We start from the raw sequence: 13,241 nt of genomic DNA, 5'->3' as shown, positions 1-13,241 counted from the left end.
TTTTCAATCCAAGCTGATGTTATTTGAAAAGGAAAAAGTAGAAGGAATTTGAAGATGTTTGCTTCTGGGTTTTTTTTTTAGCAAGGAAGATGGGCAAAATAAGTTAAAGTTGCTATTACATTTGGCCCCATCGCTATTTTCATAAGTCCGTCAAAACTTAATTGTGCCAAAAGGCCTGGGGGCTCTTAAGGGCATTGTGAGTTGTTGAAGTAGTTTCACTGTTAATATTTGTTGCTCTCTCCTTGCCTTGTAATAATATTAATGGTTTTAATTATTTTATAGTTTTTTATTGTATGCCACCCTGAGTTGCATTTTGTGAGATGGACAGCCATATACTGTAAATATGATGAATAAATAAGGAAAGCCTTTTATGTCACTTCTGCATCTTGTAAGAATTGGCACATTTTGTTCTTCAGTGCCAGCAACACTGTATGAAAATTTGCTGGGTTTTTTTTAAAACTGGGTCTCCCTTTCTAGGAAGATTTTTAATCTCTCTCGTTCTCTCTCTGTTTTTTAATCAAAGCCCCATCAGAAGAAATACTGTTGTGTAAGTACACAGTTGATAGACACAGTGCTACAGTGCCACGCTAATCCAAGGGACTTTGTCCTTGTAAATAGATTCAAACTGGACAAGGAATAGATTCAAACTGGACAAGAAATATTTGTCACCAGTGTTGGCTAAAAGCCCAAGCTGTGTTGTATTGTGTACATTAGTTCCTATGGAGATGTGGAGAAGACCTTCAGCCAACAGCACTTCTGGCTTTTCTCAGAAGAGAAAGATCCATCAATTCTTAAGGTAAAGTAGTAGAACTACCTGTGATTATTTATTTGTTCAAACATGTGAATGGATAGATAGGATATTGAGGGGTCGGGGTGTGTGTGTATTGTGTGTGCTGTGTTTCAGAAACTGCAGAATTGATATTCTCTTAGACTAAAAATAACAAAACATGTCATAATACTGAATCCTAAGACTGATGCACAAAAGCTTAATTTGTAGTATAATTCTAGAGGTTAATAGGATTCAAATTAATTTCAGAGTGAAATTGTTTCCCTTAAAACATGCAAAATTAACCTAGCAAAAGGAAAGAGTGAAAATAAGATCAAAACTTGGAACATTAGAGGGGGAGGAAAATTTTGCCTTTTTGCTTTTCCAGTGAACATTAAGCTTTAATCCCACTTCTGTTTTTCTTGTGTTGAGGTATCACCATCTTTTTCCTCCGAACCACGAAACCCACAACAGATCTTTTGAAAAGAAAAAGTGTATGTTTTAATAAGAAACTAATAGCTTAGTATTTGATTTCTCCCCTTCTGCACAGAGATATTGGTAGTAGCCACGAATTTATTCCCTGCGTTTTAACCCCATGTTTTAAACAGTTGTTTCCCCAAACAGTTTGTATAAGAATGGAAAAAGAGTTCATGTATGCAGTCTAGAACAAGAGATCCAAAGCTCCTCAGCTCATTGACCCTGATATTTCATTTTTAAGAGCTTCAGAGAAAAGAACTATAATATTTCTAAAGCAAATTAAAGATAGAAAAGGTGAACAGGGATTTCTTCAGATATATAGTATGTAGATCTCACCCAGTAACATCAGATAGTACAACTTTTTGTCCAGTTACTAATAATGATGATAAATTAAAATACCACAGTTTGTCATGTGGCCAAATCATCATAATGCAAATTAATTGATGTTGGTGTCTCACTCAATATGGATTGATGGGGATCCAAGTAGTATTTGGGGAATGCAGCGAAAGATAATCATACAATATGTAAAGTGTCTATCTGCTCAATCTGATAAAGTTACTAACCTCTAGAGATTACCCAAGAGGTAGCATTTCCAGTTCCAAATTCATACTTCAACCCCTTCTGCACATTATAGCCCCTCCCACAGCTTGCACAAACAATACCTTTTTTGGTAGGGGAACAATGGGTGTCAGATTACCTGTCAGATTACAGAAGGCCAATATGTATTTATTTATTTCATTTATATCCAGCCTTTACTATTTTTACAGACAACTCAAGGCAATGAACATATTCAATACACATTTGCCTTCCTATTTTCCCCACAACAACCCTGTGAGGCGAGTTGGTCTGAGAGAGTGACTTCCCAAAATCACCCAGCTGGACTGCACAAATCAATCCAAGTTTTTTGTTTTTGCCAATATTAATACATAACATTAATAGCATAAATATGAAATGCCACATTTCTTATTTTATAATGAGATCAATATTACAAAAATTGAAAGAGGGTACCCAGAATAATTTAAAAAAAAACCTAAAGACACAGGTATTTGGCTTGTTTTTAGAGGTTTTGATTAGGATATAGATTTTAGCTGAATTTAGACCTCAGCATTTCTTCTTGAGCATGAAAGTTACACCATTATTCTGTTTCTAGCCACTAATAGGAATCTAATTGATGTGTACAACAGAATTAACAGCAGATAAAAGTGACTATTACCTGAATAATTATAGCTCATACAGTATATACACCACATGGTGACATTTGAAAAGCATAGGATATTCTTACAAGAGACAGAGTCTGCATGAGCCTCAGTCAATGGAAATCCTGCGTACACGATTCAGTTCTTGGACACCAATTGAAAACAAATCACTTAACAATCAGGTAACGTTAAATTAAAACTTAACACTTAAACGGCTAAACTTTTACAATTTAATATTTCCAAAATTTTCATAGTTCGCATGTCCATCAGCAGAAGGCTGGTTTTGTAGTTTGTTTAAATGTTTCCAGAAAAAAGTATATGCCAGTTTGTTGTAGCAAATACATGCAGGGGTGGGATTCTACCAGTTTGCACCTATTCGCTAGAACTTGTTTATTTATTTTATTTATTTATTTGATTTGTCAATTGTTTACAAGATAATAAGTATAAGTGTATACATAGTTATGAATACATGAAAAGAATATAAGAAAAATAAAATAAAAATAAAAGAAACAATAGGACAGGGACGGTAGGCACGTTGGTGCACTTATGCATGCCCCCTTGTTTGTTAACATTCTAAGCAGTTTGGAGAACCAGTTGTTAGAAGAAATTACTGCCCTAATCCTGTAAGGAAGGCAGGAAGGAAACATTCTGGTGTTGCTTACAGAAACTGCCTCTCTGTTAACCCTTATTACATTCTTGGCAGGACTAGACTTCCTGTCTCAGGAACCTCTCTGGAGTTTTTTTCCCCTCCTTTGCTGGTACTTTGCTCGTGTTTGAGTGACCATTCAAAGTTACAATGGCACTGAAAAAAGTGACTTATGACCATTTTTCACACTCTTGCAGCATCCCCACAGTCATGAGAGGCCAGGCGAGGAGATGCATGCCTCAATGTGAGTGATATTGAGTTGGCCATGCCCAGCCAATAACATGACCACAAAGCCACGTCCACCAACTAAGCCACACCCACAGAACTGGTTGTTAAAAATTTTGAATCCCACCCCTGAATACATGCATGCCATGAAATTGTGGTACCTGGTTCTGCCTATAACTGAAGACTATTATAATAAGCCTTCATAAAGACTGGTTGAGTTCTGCTTCTCCCCTTCTGGTTTCAACCAAGAGAATATGTTTGTTATTTTAGCACTTGCTAACTTACAGGTTACCCGCAGCAAAAACCTGCTACTGTAGACAAATATTATTTTGATGCCCATTTGACCTGTGGTTTCTATATTCTTACATACATCTGGAATAAATACAGTTGCCTCATACAACTCTTGTTCCTTTTTTTCTTTTTGGCTGCTAACATTAAAAAAAATCTGTAAAATAAATCTCATATCGAAAATGTTTTTCTCACCACAATCAATTGATGCAACATTGTTTTTTAAAAACACATTTTATTGCTTTTAGAATAATAACAAAAAAGAAAAAAAGGAATAAAACACAAAACCACATTACAAAAATACATAAGGAATACTTATGTGAATCGGTAAAAAGTATATTAGATGCATAAACATACACATGCTCATAATATTTACATTATGTTATATATAGAGAATTGTAATTGTTTACTGTATATTTACTCTTATAGTGACATACTGTACAAGAAAAGAAACACTAAGAAAAGCCCATATAAACATTAGAATGATCCACTGGTTTTTTTTTAACACTGTATTGTCTGTAAGGACATCCATACAGCCTTGTTCTGTCATGGTGGCGAAGTGGTTACAGTGCAGTACTCCAGGCTACTTCTCCTGACTACCAGCTGTCTGCAATTTTGCAGTTCGAATCTCACCAGGTCAATGGTGGGATTCAATTTTTTTTTACTACCGGTTCAGTGGGCGTGGCTTGGTGGGCATGATGTGGCTTGGTGGGCGTGGTAGGGGAAGGATACTGCAAAATCTCCATTTTCACCCCACTCCTGGGGGAAGGTTACTGCAAAATCCCATTCCCTCCCCACCCCACTCACCTGCTTTCCAGCTCTGTTCCCCTGTGCAGGGCAACAAAAAATGACCCAGCTGATCAGGAGGCAGAGAATAGATGGGGTGGGACCAGTCAGAGGTAGTATTTGCCAGTTCTCTGAACTACTCAAAATTTCTGCTACTGGTTCTCCAGAACTGGTCAGAATTTTCTGAACACCATCTCTGCACCAGGCTCAAGGTTGACTCAGCCTTCCATCCTTCCGAGGGTGGTAAAATAAAGACCCAGATTGTTGGGAGCAATATGCTGACTCTGTAAACCACTTAGAGAGAGCTGTAAAAGCACTGTGAAATGGTATATAAGTCTAAGTGCTTTTGCTAAGTGCTGTTGCTAGTACCTACAATTGGAACAGAAGTACAGTATTCCATTCCTCTAATGGCCTCCACATTCTGCTATCTTGCCTGTAGAATTATAATATTTACTGTCTACTTATTCTTCAGGATGTTCCGTTTCCGCCCCCCCCAATGATTTTCCTTTCTGCTTTTTTTTAAATATATATAACAAAAGCCACACTGAGTTGTACAGAATCAGACAGGTTCAAAATTTAAATCGATCGATCAATAGTATTGATGTCAATTTTAGCAATTTTATTGATTTTCTGCTTTGTATATTTTGGATTTTTGATATAAGAAAGAACTACTATTACCAGGCTTTTTCGCTAAAAAAATTCTTTTAGAAAATAAACCAAAATGGGATGCTAGTGGCATGCTACGAAGCTAATTGTTGTCCCTTAGCATTATACTTACCAATAGTATATTTATTAATGATAATTTTTAATAATATCTTAAGGTCTTAGATAGGCCTAAAAAGGATGGAGCTCAGCTGAAAGAGACTCTGCCTACTGTGTACACATGAGGAAAAAAAGAGCATGATAGAAAGTAAATGAGTGTTCTGTGACTGACACTGTTTTGTGAGGGTGGTCATGGTTTATTTTGAATATTTCATTGGGGTCCCTGGACCATAAAGATTTGTTTGCTCCTAGTCCAGACTTTTTTAGGAAATAATCCAGCCAGTCAGAACTTCCTGTGAAGTTAATTTGATTTTTCAGCATATATTATTGTCTGTGGTCCTCCAGATACAGTAGTTAAAGCATTAGCATTGTCCAACACAGCCAATAATGAGGGTTGTTGAGAATTGAAGTTAGCAATGTCTAAGGACTCCAGATTGTTACCCAAGTTACCCTCATCATATAATGAGGTTATAAAATGGCCCTAAAGTGAAAAATTAGTAGTACTGTATGTGGAATGGTCTAATCTTATATGTTATTGAACTGTGTTTTTTATTTAAAAAATGTGTGACTTTGTTTAGCTTTATCAGGAAAGAATCAGACTTATAAGCCACTGGTTTGACTTGTGGACAGACAAACAACGCAAGCAATTTCTCTTCTTGATACTGAACCAGTGCAATAAATCACAGCTGAAGTAAGTGATCCACTTGCTTTAATACTATGCTTTGTGAAAAGAAAAAGTAGATTATACAAGAGTACTTCCTATAATATAAATTATTTACTGCACCATTGTTTGCTTTTTCTAGAATCCAATCCTATAGTTAGCTGGAGCTCATTGAGATCTCCCAAACAGAGATCTAGAAGTACTAATTCTTGTAAAATGTATTAAATTTAATGGACCAAAAGGAATATTTCCAACCTTTGGGATCTAGAATTCAAAAAACTGACTGGTGCTAAGGCAGAAACTATATATATTGTAAAATTATTTTAAATTAATTTAGCATTGTTAATATGGTTATTTCCTAGGTATTTAATAATTCTCTGTGTTAATAGCTGTGATTTAGCTACAACTTTTGGTAGATCTTTGGGCTAGTGGTAGCTCTGTCCATATGTGTTATAAAATACATACATGAATACCTTATTTCTATATAGATGACAAGATAAAGTCTCATTCCATAAATTATGGAACAAAAGAGTTAAGGAGTAAATGTATTTTAAGAGTAAAATACATTTTGTCCAACACAAAGCCCTATTTTCCAAAAAATTGGGGGAAGGTGGGCCAGAATGGGAAAAGTACATAGGATGGAGATCTGCCTCTGGTACCAAAGATCTTGGCCTCCTGATACAGTATTTAAATTTGAACCTGCCCACCAGCTTCCTATAAAACTGGAGACTATAATCATGTGTCAATTCACAGAAACTAACAAAAAATATTGGTGTTGCCCTGCATGAAGAGGTGCTGCCACATGAAAATGAAAGTGAACTTGAGAAGTTGAATAGATGGGGAGAAAACGGGATGGTGGTGGTTTAATAATGGCTTACTCATTAAATGTTTAGAACCTCAAAACATGATGTTGCTTTGTATTTAACACAAGCTATGGTTCACATCTGTACAATTCTCTTCTCCTGTCAATACGTGTAAGTATTTCCCCAGATCCAATAATTCATTTCATTTTTGTTGTTGTTGTGTTTTCCTTCCTTGTTGCATAGGTGTGCTGAAAAATGGCTTGTAGAAAATATCCCACTGACCCACGTAGATTTCACCACTCTACTGCCACGTTTCATATCTCTATATGTATTCTCCTTTCTCGGTCCGAGGGATCTTTGTACTGCAGTCCAGGTCAATTGGCACTGGAAATTTTTAACTGAACAGGTAGTATCAGACTATGACTTGTTCTCATGAGCCAATGCTACATGCTAGAGTAGTAGAACCATGGTCTTCTAAGTAAAGTTCAATTCCCAGCTGTTCCAGATTACATGACCCATGGTGAGATACTCAGAAATGCAGTTTAGCAACATTCAACATATCATCCTTCCCTCACTTTTGAATAAACCCCATCGAGTGCAAAATTGAGACTGAGGGTTACAGAGCCACTTTGAAGTCATCCCAATTAAACACCAAGTTCTTATGCTCATTGATTTGAAATGGCATGAACATTTGTAACATTCTCCAGTGAAGTTTCCCATCTGTGTTACTTGTCTCTTAATTATAGCCATTTCATATGGAAGGAAAATAGTCCTGTTGCCAATCATTAAAATTCATCGGCCTTATTCAAATTTAAAGTGGGAGAAGGCATGGCAATTGTAGGAGAAGGAGTGGCAGAATCTGTGGGCAGAGTTAAGAAAGGAATCAGCCTAGACTTTACATAGTCACAAATGGACTAATTCAATCCTTCTTGAATTCAGTTGCCCCTTATCTACCACTAAAATAGTGCTAACCATTAATTGAGTAGATTGCTGTGCAGAGGCATGAATAATAAATTGCTTTAATTAAAACTTCACATCCATGCCCCTGACAGCAATAGAATAATTGGCAATAATTAATTTTACATTCAGGTGACATCAGATCCATTCATGAATTAACATACATATGGAAGAGCGGAATTTAGATATAGCCTTGCTTCTATGTCTATTTATTTATTTTTGTACTATTTATCAATTTTACTTACTGTTTTTCTAGATTTCTTCTATTTCCATATATTATTAGGGTATGATCATAATAATTATTCAAATCCCATTAAAATTAAATCAAATGATGAGGCTCCTGAGTTAAAATCCAAGGAATTACTTTTGAGTCTCTTTTAAATAAAACCGATTGCATGTACCTTCCAAATCAAGGAAAAGAGAGAAGTTGATATTTGTGTACATCATTTCCATAGATCTGCTTCTTTAACGTATCTGCTGCTATCAACAATTAAATCATACTTTACTTGATTTGATAAGCTTTGGTAATAACTTTTCTTTGAAAATAAATGTTTTCACTTCCTTAAGGACTGTCTGTGGATGCCAATATGCCTTAAATTAGGATGGTTTCTTCCATATGTTCCTGAAAAGAATGAATATGGCGCTTGGAAGCGATACTATATTGCCTGTGCAACCAGCCTGGATTATCTAACTCCTAGGAGAACTGCATACCACAGCACCACCAGTGATTTCAAAACAAAAATTGAAGAGCAAGAAGAAAAATGTCAAGAAAAATGTCTTCAGAAATTTATTCGAGGAGGACTGGCAGTACGCAAAAGTCAGTTTTCGTTCAGTTGTTAGTAAGGGAGGATCTTATTTTTTTCTCTGTAGCAGCTGGGAATCATTAAGTACTTAAGAATATATGAGATGCATAGGAGTGCCTAGCAAGCCCCAAGGACCTAAAACTGAAATAAATATACTGAAATAAATAGCTTTTTAAATAATTGCATTAGACAGAAAAATGGAAAAGGTTGGACTGTGTTTGACCTCTTTTTCCAAATGCAGCAAAGTGATAAGAATATTAGGGCATTGTCTTCTCTTTGAAGTATGTGTATGCCTTCTTAAATTAATATAATTATTTTCCATGAGGCTTAATGTAAAATACTCTAATGAATGATTCCTATATGTCATATGAAATGATTGCAGAAGTGGAATGCAGTTTATAGAATGAGTCATTCTTTCTCCTCTGTCTCTTGCTGCTCCTATGAATTTGATTCTCTGCTTGTGCCAGTTGGCTTTGGATACCAGTAGTTTTCCCCTTTAGCTTAATTTATTTATTTTTATTTTCCACATTTCTGAACTGTCCACCTTCCTCAAAGAGTGTAACTGCAGCCTTGATACCTACCCTGTTTCTCAGAAAATAACACCAGGTCTTACATTAATTTTTGCTCCAAAAGACATATTAGGGCTTATTTTCAGGTGATGTCTTATTTTAGGGGAAATATAGTACTAAATGCGTCCATCTGGCTGACAATCTTAACGGGCTTATTTTGGGGATAGGGCTTCTATTACAAGCATCTTGTAAAATCATGCTAGGTAGGGATAATTTTCCAGTTGGACCTTATTTTCAGGGAAACATGGTAGTATTCTCTCTCTTTTTTTAAAAACCAAGCTGTTCAGAAATTTGTGGACCAAATCCTTTATTTTCACCCCCATGGCATGTTCCCAATACAGGCATTGCGATAAAAAGAATAGGAAGACAAAATTGAACAAGTCATGTCAATCCTATTATGATAAATAAGATGAATGGTTTGCCCTTTTTAGTAGAGCAATTTGCATTTTTTGTGCATCGCTTTTATAAAGATCAAAATGAGAGTCTAGTTGTGGGTGGCCTATAAATTCTCTTCTCCCTCTAAATTCTCTCAAGATTAGGAATCTTGTACAGCCTATTAAAATCTAGAACTGTCTGTAAATTAAAATATATACTTAAATTAATAATATAACCTGACAATGAAAAACGGAACATAAATAATTATCTTTTGACACTGACATACAATATAGTTGAATGGGATTTATTTTTCAGAGGAATTATTCAAAGCTCGTCCACCTTGGATAAGTGGAACCCGGAGCTCAGGATTTTACAAATCTGGATTTCAACCACATTTATCTCAGTCTATCTATGACAGGGCTGAATTATCATCTGACTTATTAATGAAGGTATTATTTTCCCCCTCCCCAAATGTTTCAATTTTTATATCCATGCATACAGAGCTTCATCCCCAAAATAATGTTGAGTAACAGTGCTTAGAGTTTAGGCATGTCTTAAGGAGAGCAGTGTAGGCATCTGAGTCAGTGAGCTTTAGGGGCTTGAGGATCTGCTAAACGATTGATGTTGGCACTGGGGTCCCCAATGCCAATCCCTGGTCTTGTAAATCTCATCTTGCTGTCCCTGGGTTTCCATCAGTCTTCTCTGACTGAATAACGATGGTAGGAAAACCACTCTGTCAAACCACCAGACTTGAAATTCTAGATCTAGAAAGCCTAGAACTACGACCCCTTTGGTCCCATCTAACTATAGTACATAAAATTATACATTGCAATGTCCTACCTGTCAATGAATACTTCAGCTTCAACCATAACAATACAAGAGCAAACAATAGATACAAACTCAAGGTAAACCACACCAAACGTGATTGCAGGAAATACGACTTCAGCAACAGATTGGTCAATGTCTGGAATACTCTACCTGACTCTTGGTTTCTTCCCCAAACCCCCAAAACTTTAACCTTAGACTGTCTACTATTGACCTCACTCCTTTCCTAAGAGGTCTGTAGGGAGCGTGCATAAGCGCACCAACGTGCCCACCGTCCCTGCCCTATTGTTTCTTTTTTATTCGTATCCATTTCATGTATTCATAACCATGCTTATACTTATACCTGTTATCTTATAATCGCTTTACAAAATAAATAATAAAATAAAATAAAATAAATAAAATAAACTACCTCCTGCAAATGGCTGTGCAGATTGGCATTGATTTGCTCAACCTTGGAAGTTTTAAAATGTGTGGACTTCAACTCTCAGCATTCCCATCCCAACGTTGAGAAACACTGACTTACATAAATAATCTAAGAACTAGCAAAGATGCTGCGGGATAGTGGCTTCTTGTCTGGTACTCTCCAATGGCTGCAGCTGATACTATCTCTGTTTGTATCACATACAGTTGTTGTCTAGAGTGTTTAGTGTCTTTTTTCCTTCTTAGAAAAATTTTGTATTCAAGAAGCAGCATTTTCTGTATTTTGACAGTCCTTCCTGAATTTCAGCAGGCACTGCTAACATTCTCAAGATGAGGTGTGATGCTTTCCATTTTAGCCTTGCTGCAGATCTAGCTGGTTAAACAGCAGCAAATTGATTTTTCCGAAGCCACTCAAGTGGCTTCAATAATTCAATCTGAATATTTGTAGCAGAAGACTAAAATGTTTAGCCAACAATAGAGGAATTAAATGTCAATGTTCTGGGGATCTGTATTAATCAAAAATATTACCCTGTTCTTTTGTTCTGAGCAAATTAACATGCTCCCGACCTGTACATCCCCAGAGTTCAATTCATTAAAAAGAAAATGCAGGAAGATCCATTGCAATTTAAATGTAAAATGGAATGTCAATACGATAATGACAATATATTATCTCTTCTCCTCCCTGTTGTATCCTTATAACAACCTTTGAGATTAAGAGTTGTTAATGCCTCCAAATCACAGAATATATCTTGACTGTGAAGGCCTAGGCCAAGGGACAAAGTAGGCAGCAACTTCTTTTATTTTCTTGTTCAGCAAATAGATTTTAATTGCTCGAAGATTTTTTCCTTTTTTTTTGTCTGCTGAAAAGTCTAGAAATATTTCACAAGAAGAGTTCTCCACTCCTCTACTCATAGCAGAATACCTTATGCCACCAGACTTGAAATTTTAGACCTAGACAACCTAGAACTACACTGCCTTCAGTCTGATTTAACTATAGTACATAAAATTATACATTGCAATGTCCTACCTGTCAATGAATCCTTCAGCTTCAACCATAACAATACAAGAGCAAACAATAGATACAAACTCAAGGTAAACCACACCAAACGTGATTGCAGGAAATACGACTTCAGCAACAGATTGGTCAATGTCTGGAATACTCTACCTGACTCTTGGTTTCTTCCCCAAACCCCAAAAATTTTAACCTTAGACTGTCTACTATTGACCTCACCCCTTTCCTAAGAGATCTGTAGGGGGCGTGCATAAGCGCACCAAGGTGCCTACCATCCCTGTCCTGTTGTTTCTTTTTATTTTTCTTATATGTATCCATTTCATATATTCATAGCTATGTTTATACTTATACCTGTTATCTTATAATCGCTTGACTAAATAAATAAATAAATAAATGGGAAATAATATACAGACGAGAAACCTTCCTCGAAGACCTGAGTTGAAAGGGTAGACTTTTTTTTCCCTACTCTTCCTCTATGAATGGTATCATCTTTACTCCTCATCCTTCAGCAGGTAGTCTATATCTCCTGCAGGAATTTAGCACTTAGATGTCTTGTCTCTTTTACAGAAGTGTTTCCCAAGCTTAGCCATTTTCAGGGGTATGGGTTTTAGTTGCCAGAATTCTTATCAGTGGCCCTGCAGGCTGAGGAATTATGGAAACTGAAGTCCACAGACTCCAAAATGGGGAAGCACTGTTCTAGAACAGAGGTGTCAAACTGGCGGCCCACTGGCTGGATGCTGTCACGCACAGGCCACGCTCACCCTAGCTCCGTTAAGGGTAAAAATGTTGTGATACATCATGTGAGAGCAATGTGACACCTCGAGTTTGATACCCGTGTTCCTGAGTATACACCTATCATCCTTAGAGTTGTGGTTCCTCTTAGATATGCCATGTAATCTTTCTCTCTCTCAATGCTTTTATTGAAAAAGTACTTTCCACAACTAATTCATTTTTTTCAAACATATTTATTGACAGGCTAAATCTGCATCAGGGTTCAGACTAGAAGCTGAGAAGCCGCTCATCTTGTCATCTGAGAAATCTCTACCAGAAAGGTAAATGCCTTTTCAAATTAAGGTCTCTTCTGCATATGGAAAGAAGACAGTCAACAAAAGTTTCTATGAGGGTTCAGAGCTCGAGATAGAAGGGAATCTTGTCCTATCCTGTTCACCATCTGAATTAAGAAAAAATTCCCCCTGTCTTGGGGCAGAAGCAGAGTTTCCTTGCAACCTGGGGGTTTGACAATAGAGCTATATATAGGCCATAGCAGTATTTTCCCAGCATCTGCTTGCCTGCTGTATTTCTTAAAAGCTGTAAACTTTGAAGATATTTGTCTGCTGTTTAGCTGTGCCCTCCCTAAGAGAAAGGAGGAAAAACATGTTTCCTTTCTTTGTCCTCTCCCCTTCCCTCTGTTCCTTGTCTTTCCTTCCTCTGGCGGCGTTCAATTTTTGTGTTGCAAAGTATGTACAAGATACAATGTCCAGTCTGAGAAAGAAAATTGCTTGCTTTGGATACTGATTAATTGCCATATGATGGAGACATATTAGGAGTTCCGTTCAGCTAATCTGTTCTGCCATAAATAGCCAAGAAATACCTATCTCTGGGATAGCTTTTATCCGTGGGTGCTAGAGATTTACGGAGATTTATATGCAGCATGGCTGGTGGGGGAATTC

At 36.7% G+C, this 13,241-nt stretch overlaps 1 protein-coding gene across 1 annotated transcript in view; it reads left to right on the top strand.

The window, feature by feature from the left end:
• Nucleotides 1-731: 731 nt before the first annotated feature.
• The window catches only part of ECT2L (epithelial cell transforming 2 like), a 47,624-nt gene continuing 35,114 nt past the window's right edge, over nucleotides 732-13,241 (top strand). The window contains exons 1-7 of the mRNA XM_087940220.1: nucleotides 732-796; nucleotides 2,480-2,621; nucleotides 5,725-5,837; nucleotides 6,854-7,016; nucleotides 8,135-8,384; nucleotides 9,630-9,763; nucleotides 12,547-12,623. Of these exons, the coding sequence (XP_087796346.1) occupies nucleotides 2,556-2,621; nucleotides 5,725-5,837; nucleotides 6,854-7,016; nucleotides 8,135-8,384; nucleotides 9,630-9,763; nucleotides 12,547-12,623 (803 nt within the window). The 5' untranslated portion in view covers nucleotides 732-796; nucleotides 2,480-2,555. The remainder of the gene's footprint in view (nucleotides 797-2,479; nucleotides 2,622-5,724; nucleotides 5,838-6,853; nucleotides 7,017-8,134; nucleotides 8,385-9,629; nucleotides 9,764-12,546; nucleotides 12,624-13,241) is intronic.

The sequence above is a fragment of the Pseudonaja textilis genome, chromosome 1 (genome assembly GCF_049901715.1).
Source record: "Pseudonaja textilis isolate UNSWEBS1 chromosome 1, rPseTex1.2, whole genome shotgun sequence".
Taxonomy (NCBI): domain Eukaryota; kingdom Metazoa; phylum Chordata; class Lepidosauria; order Squamata; family Elapidae; genus Pseudonaja; species Pseudonaja textilis.
The sequence above is the reverse complement of the archived record's forward strand: the minus strand, read 5'-3'. Positions and strand labels throughout refer to the sequence as shown.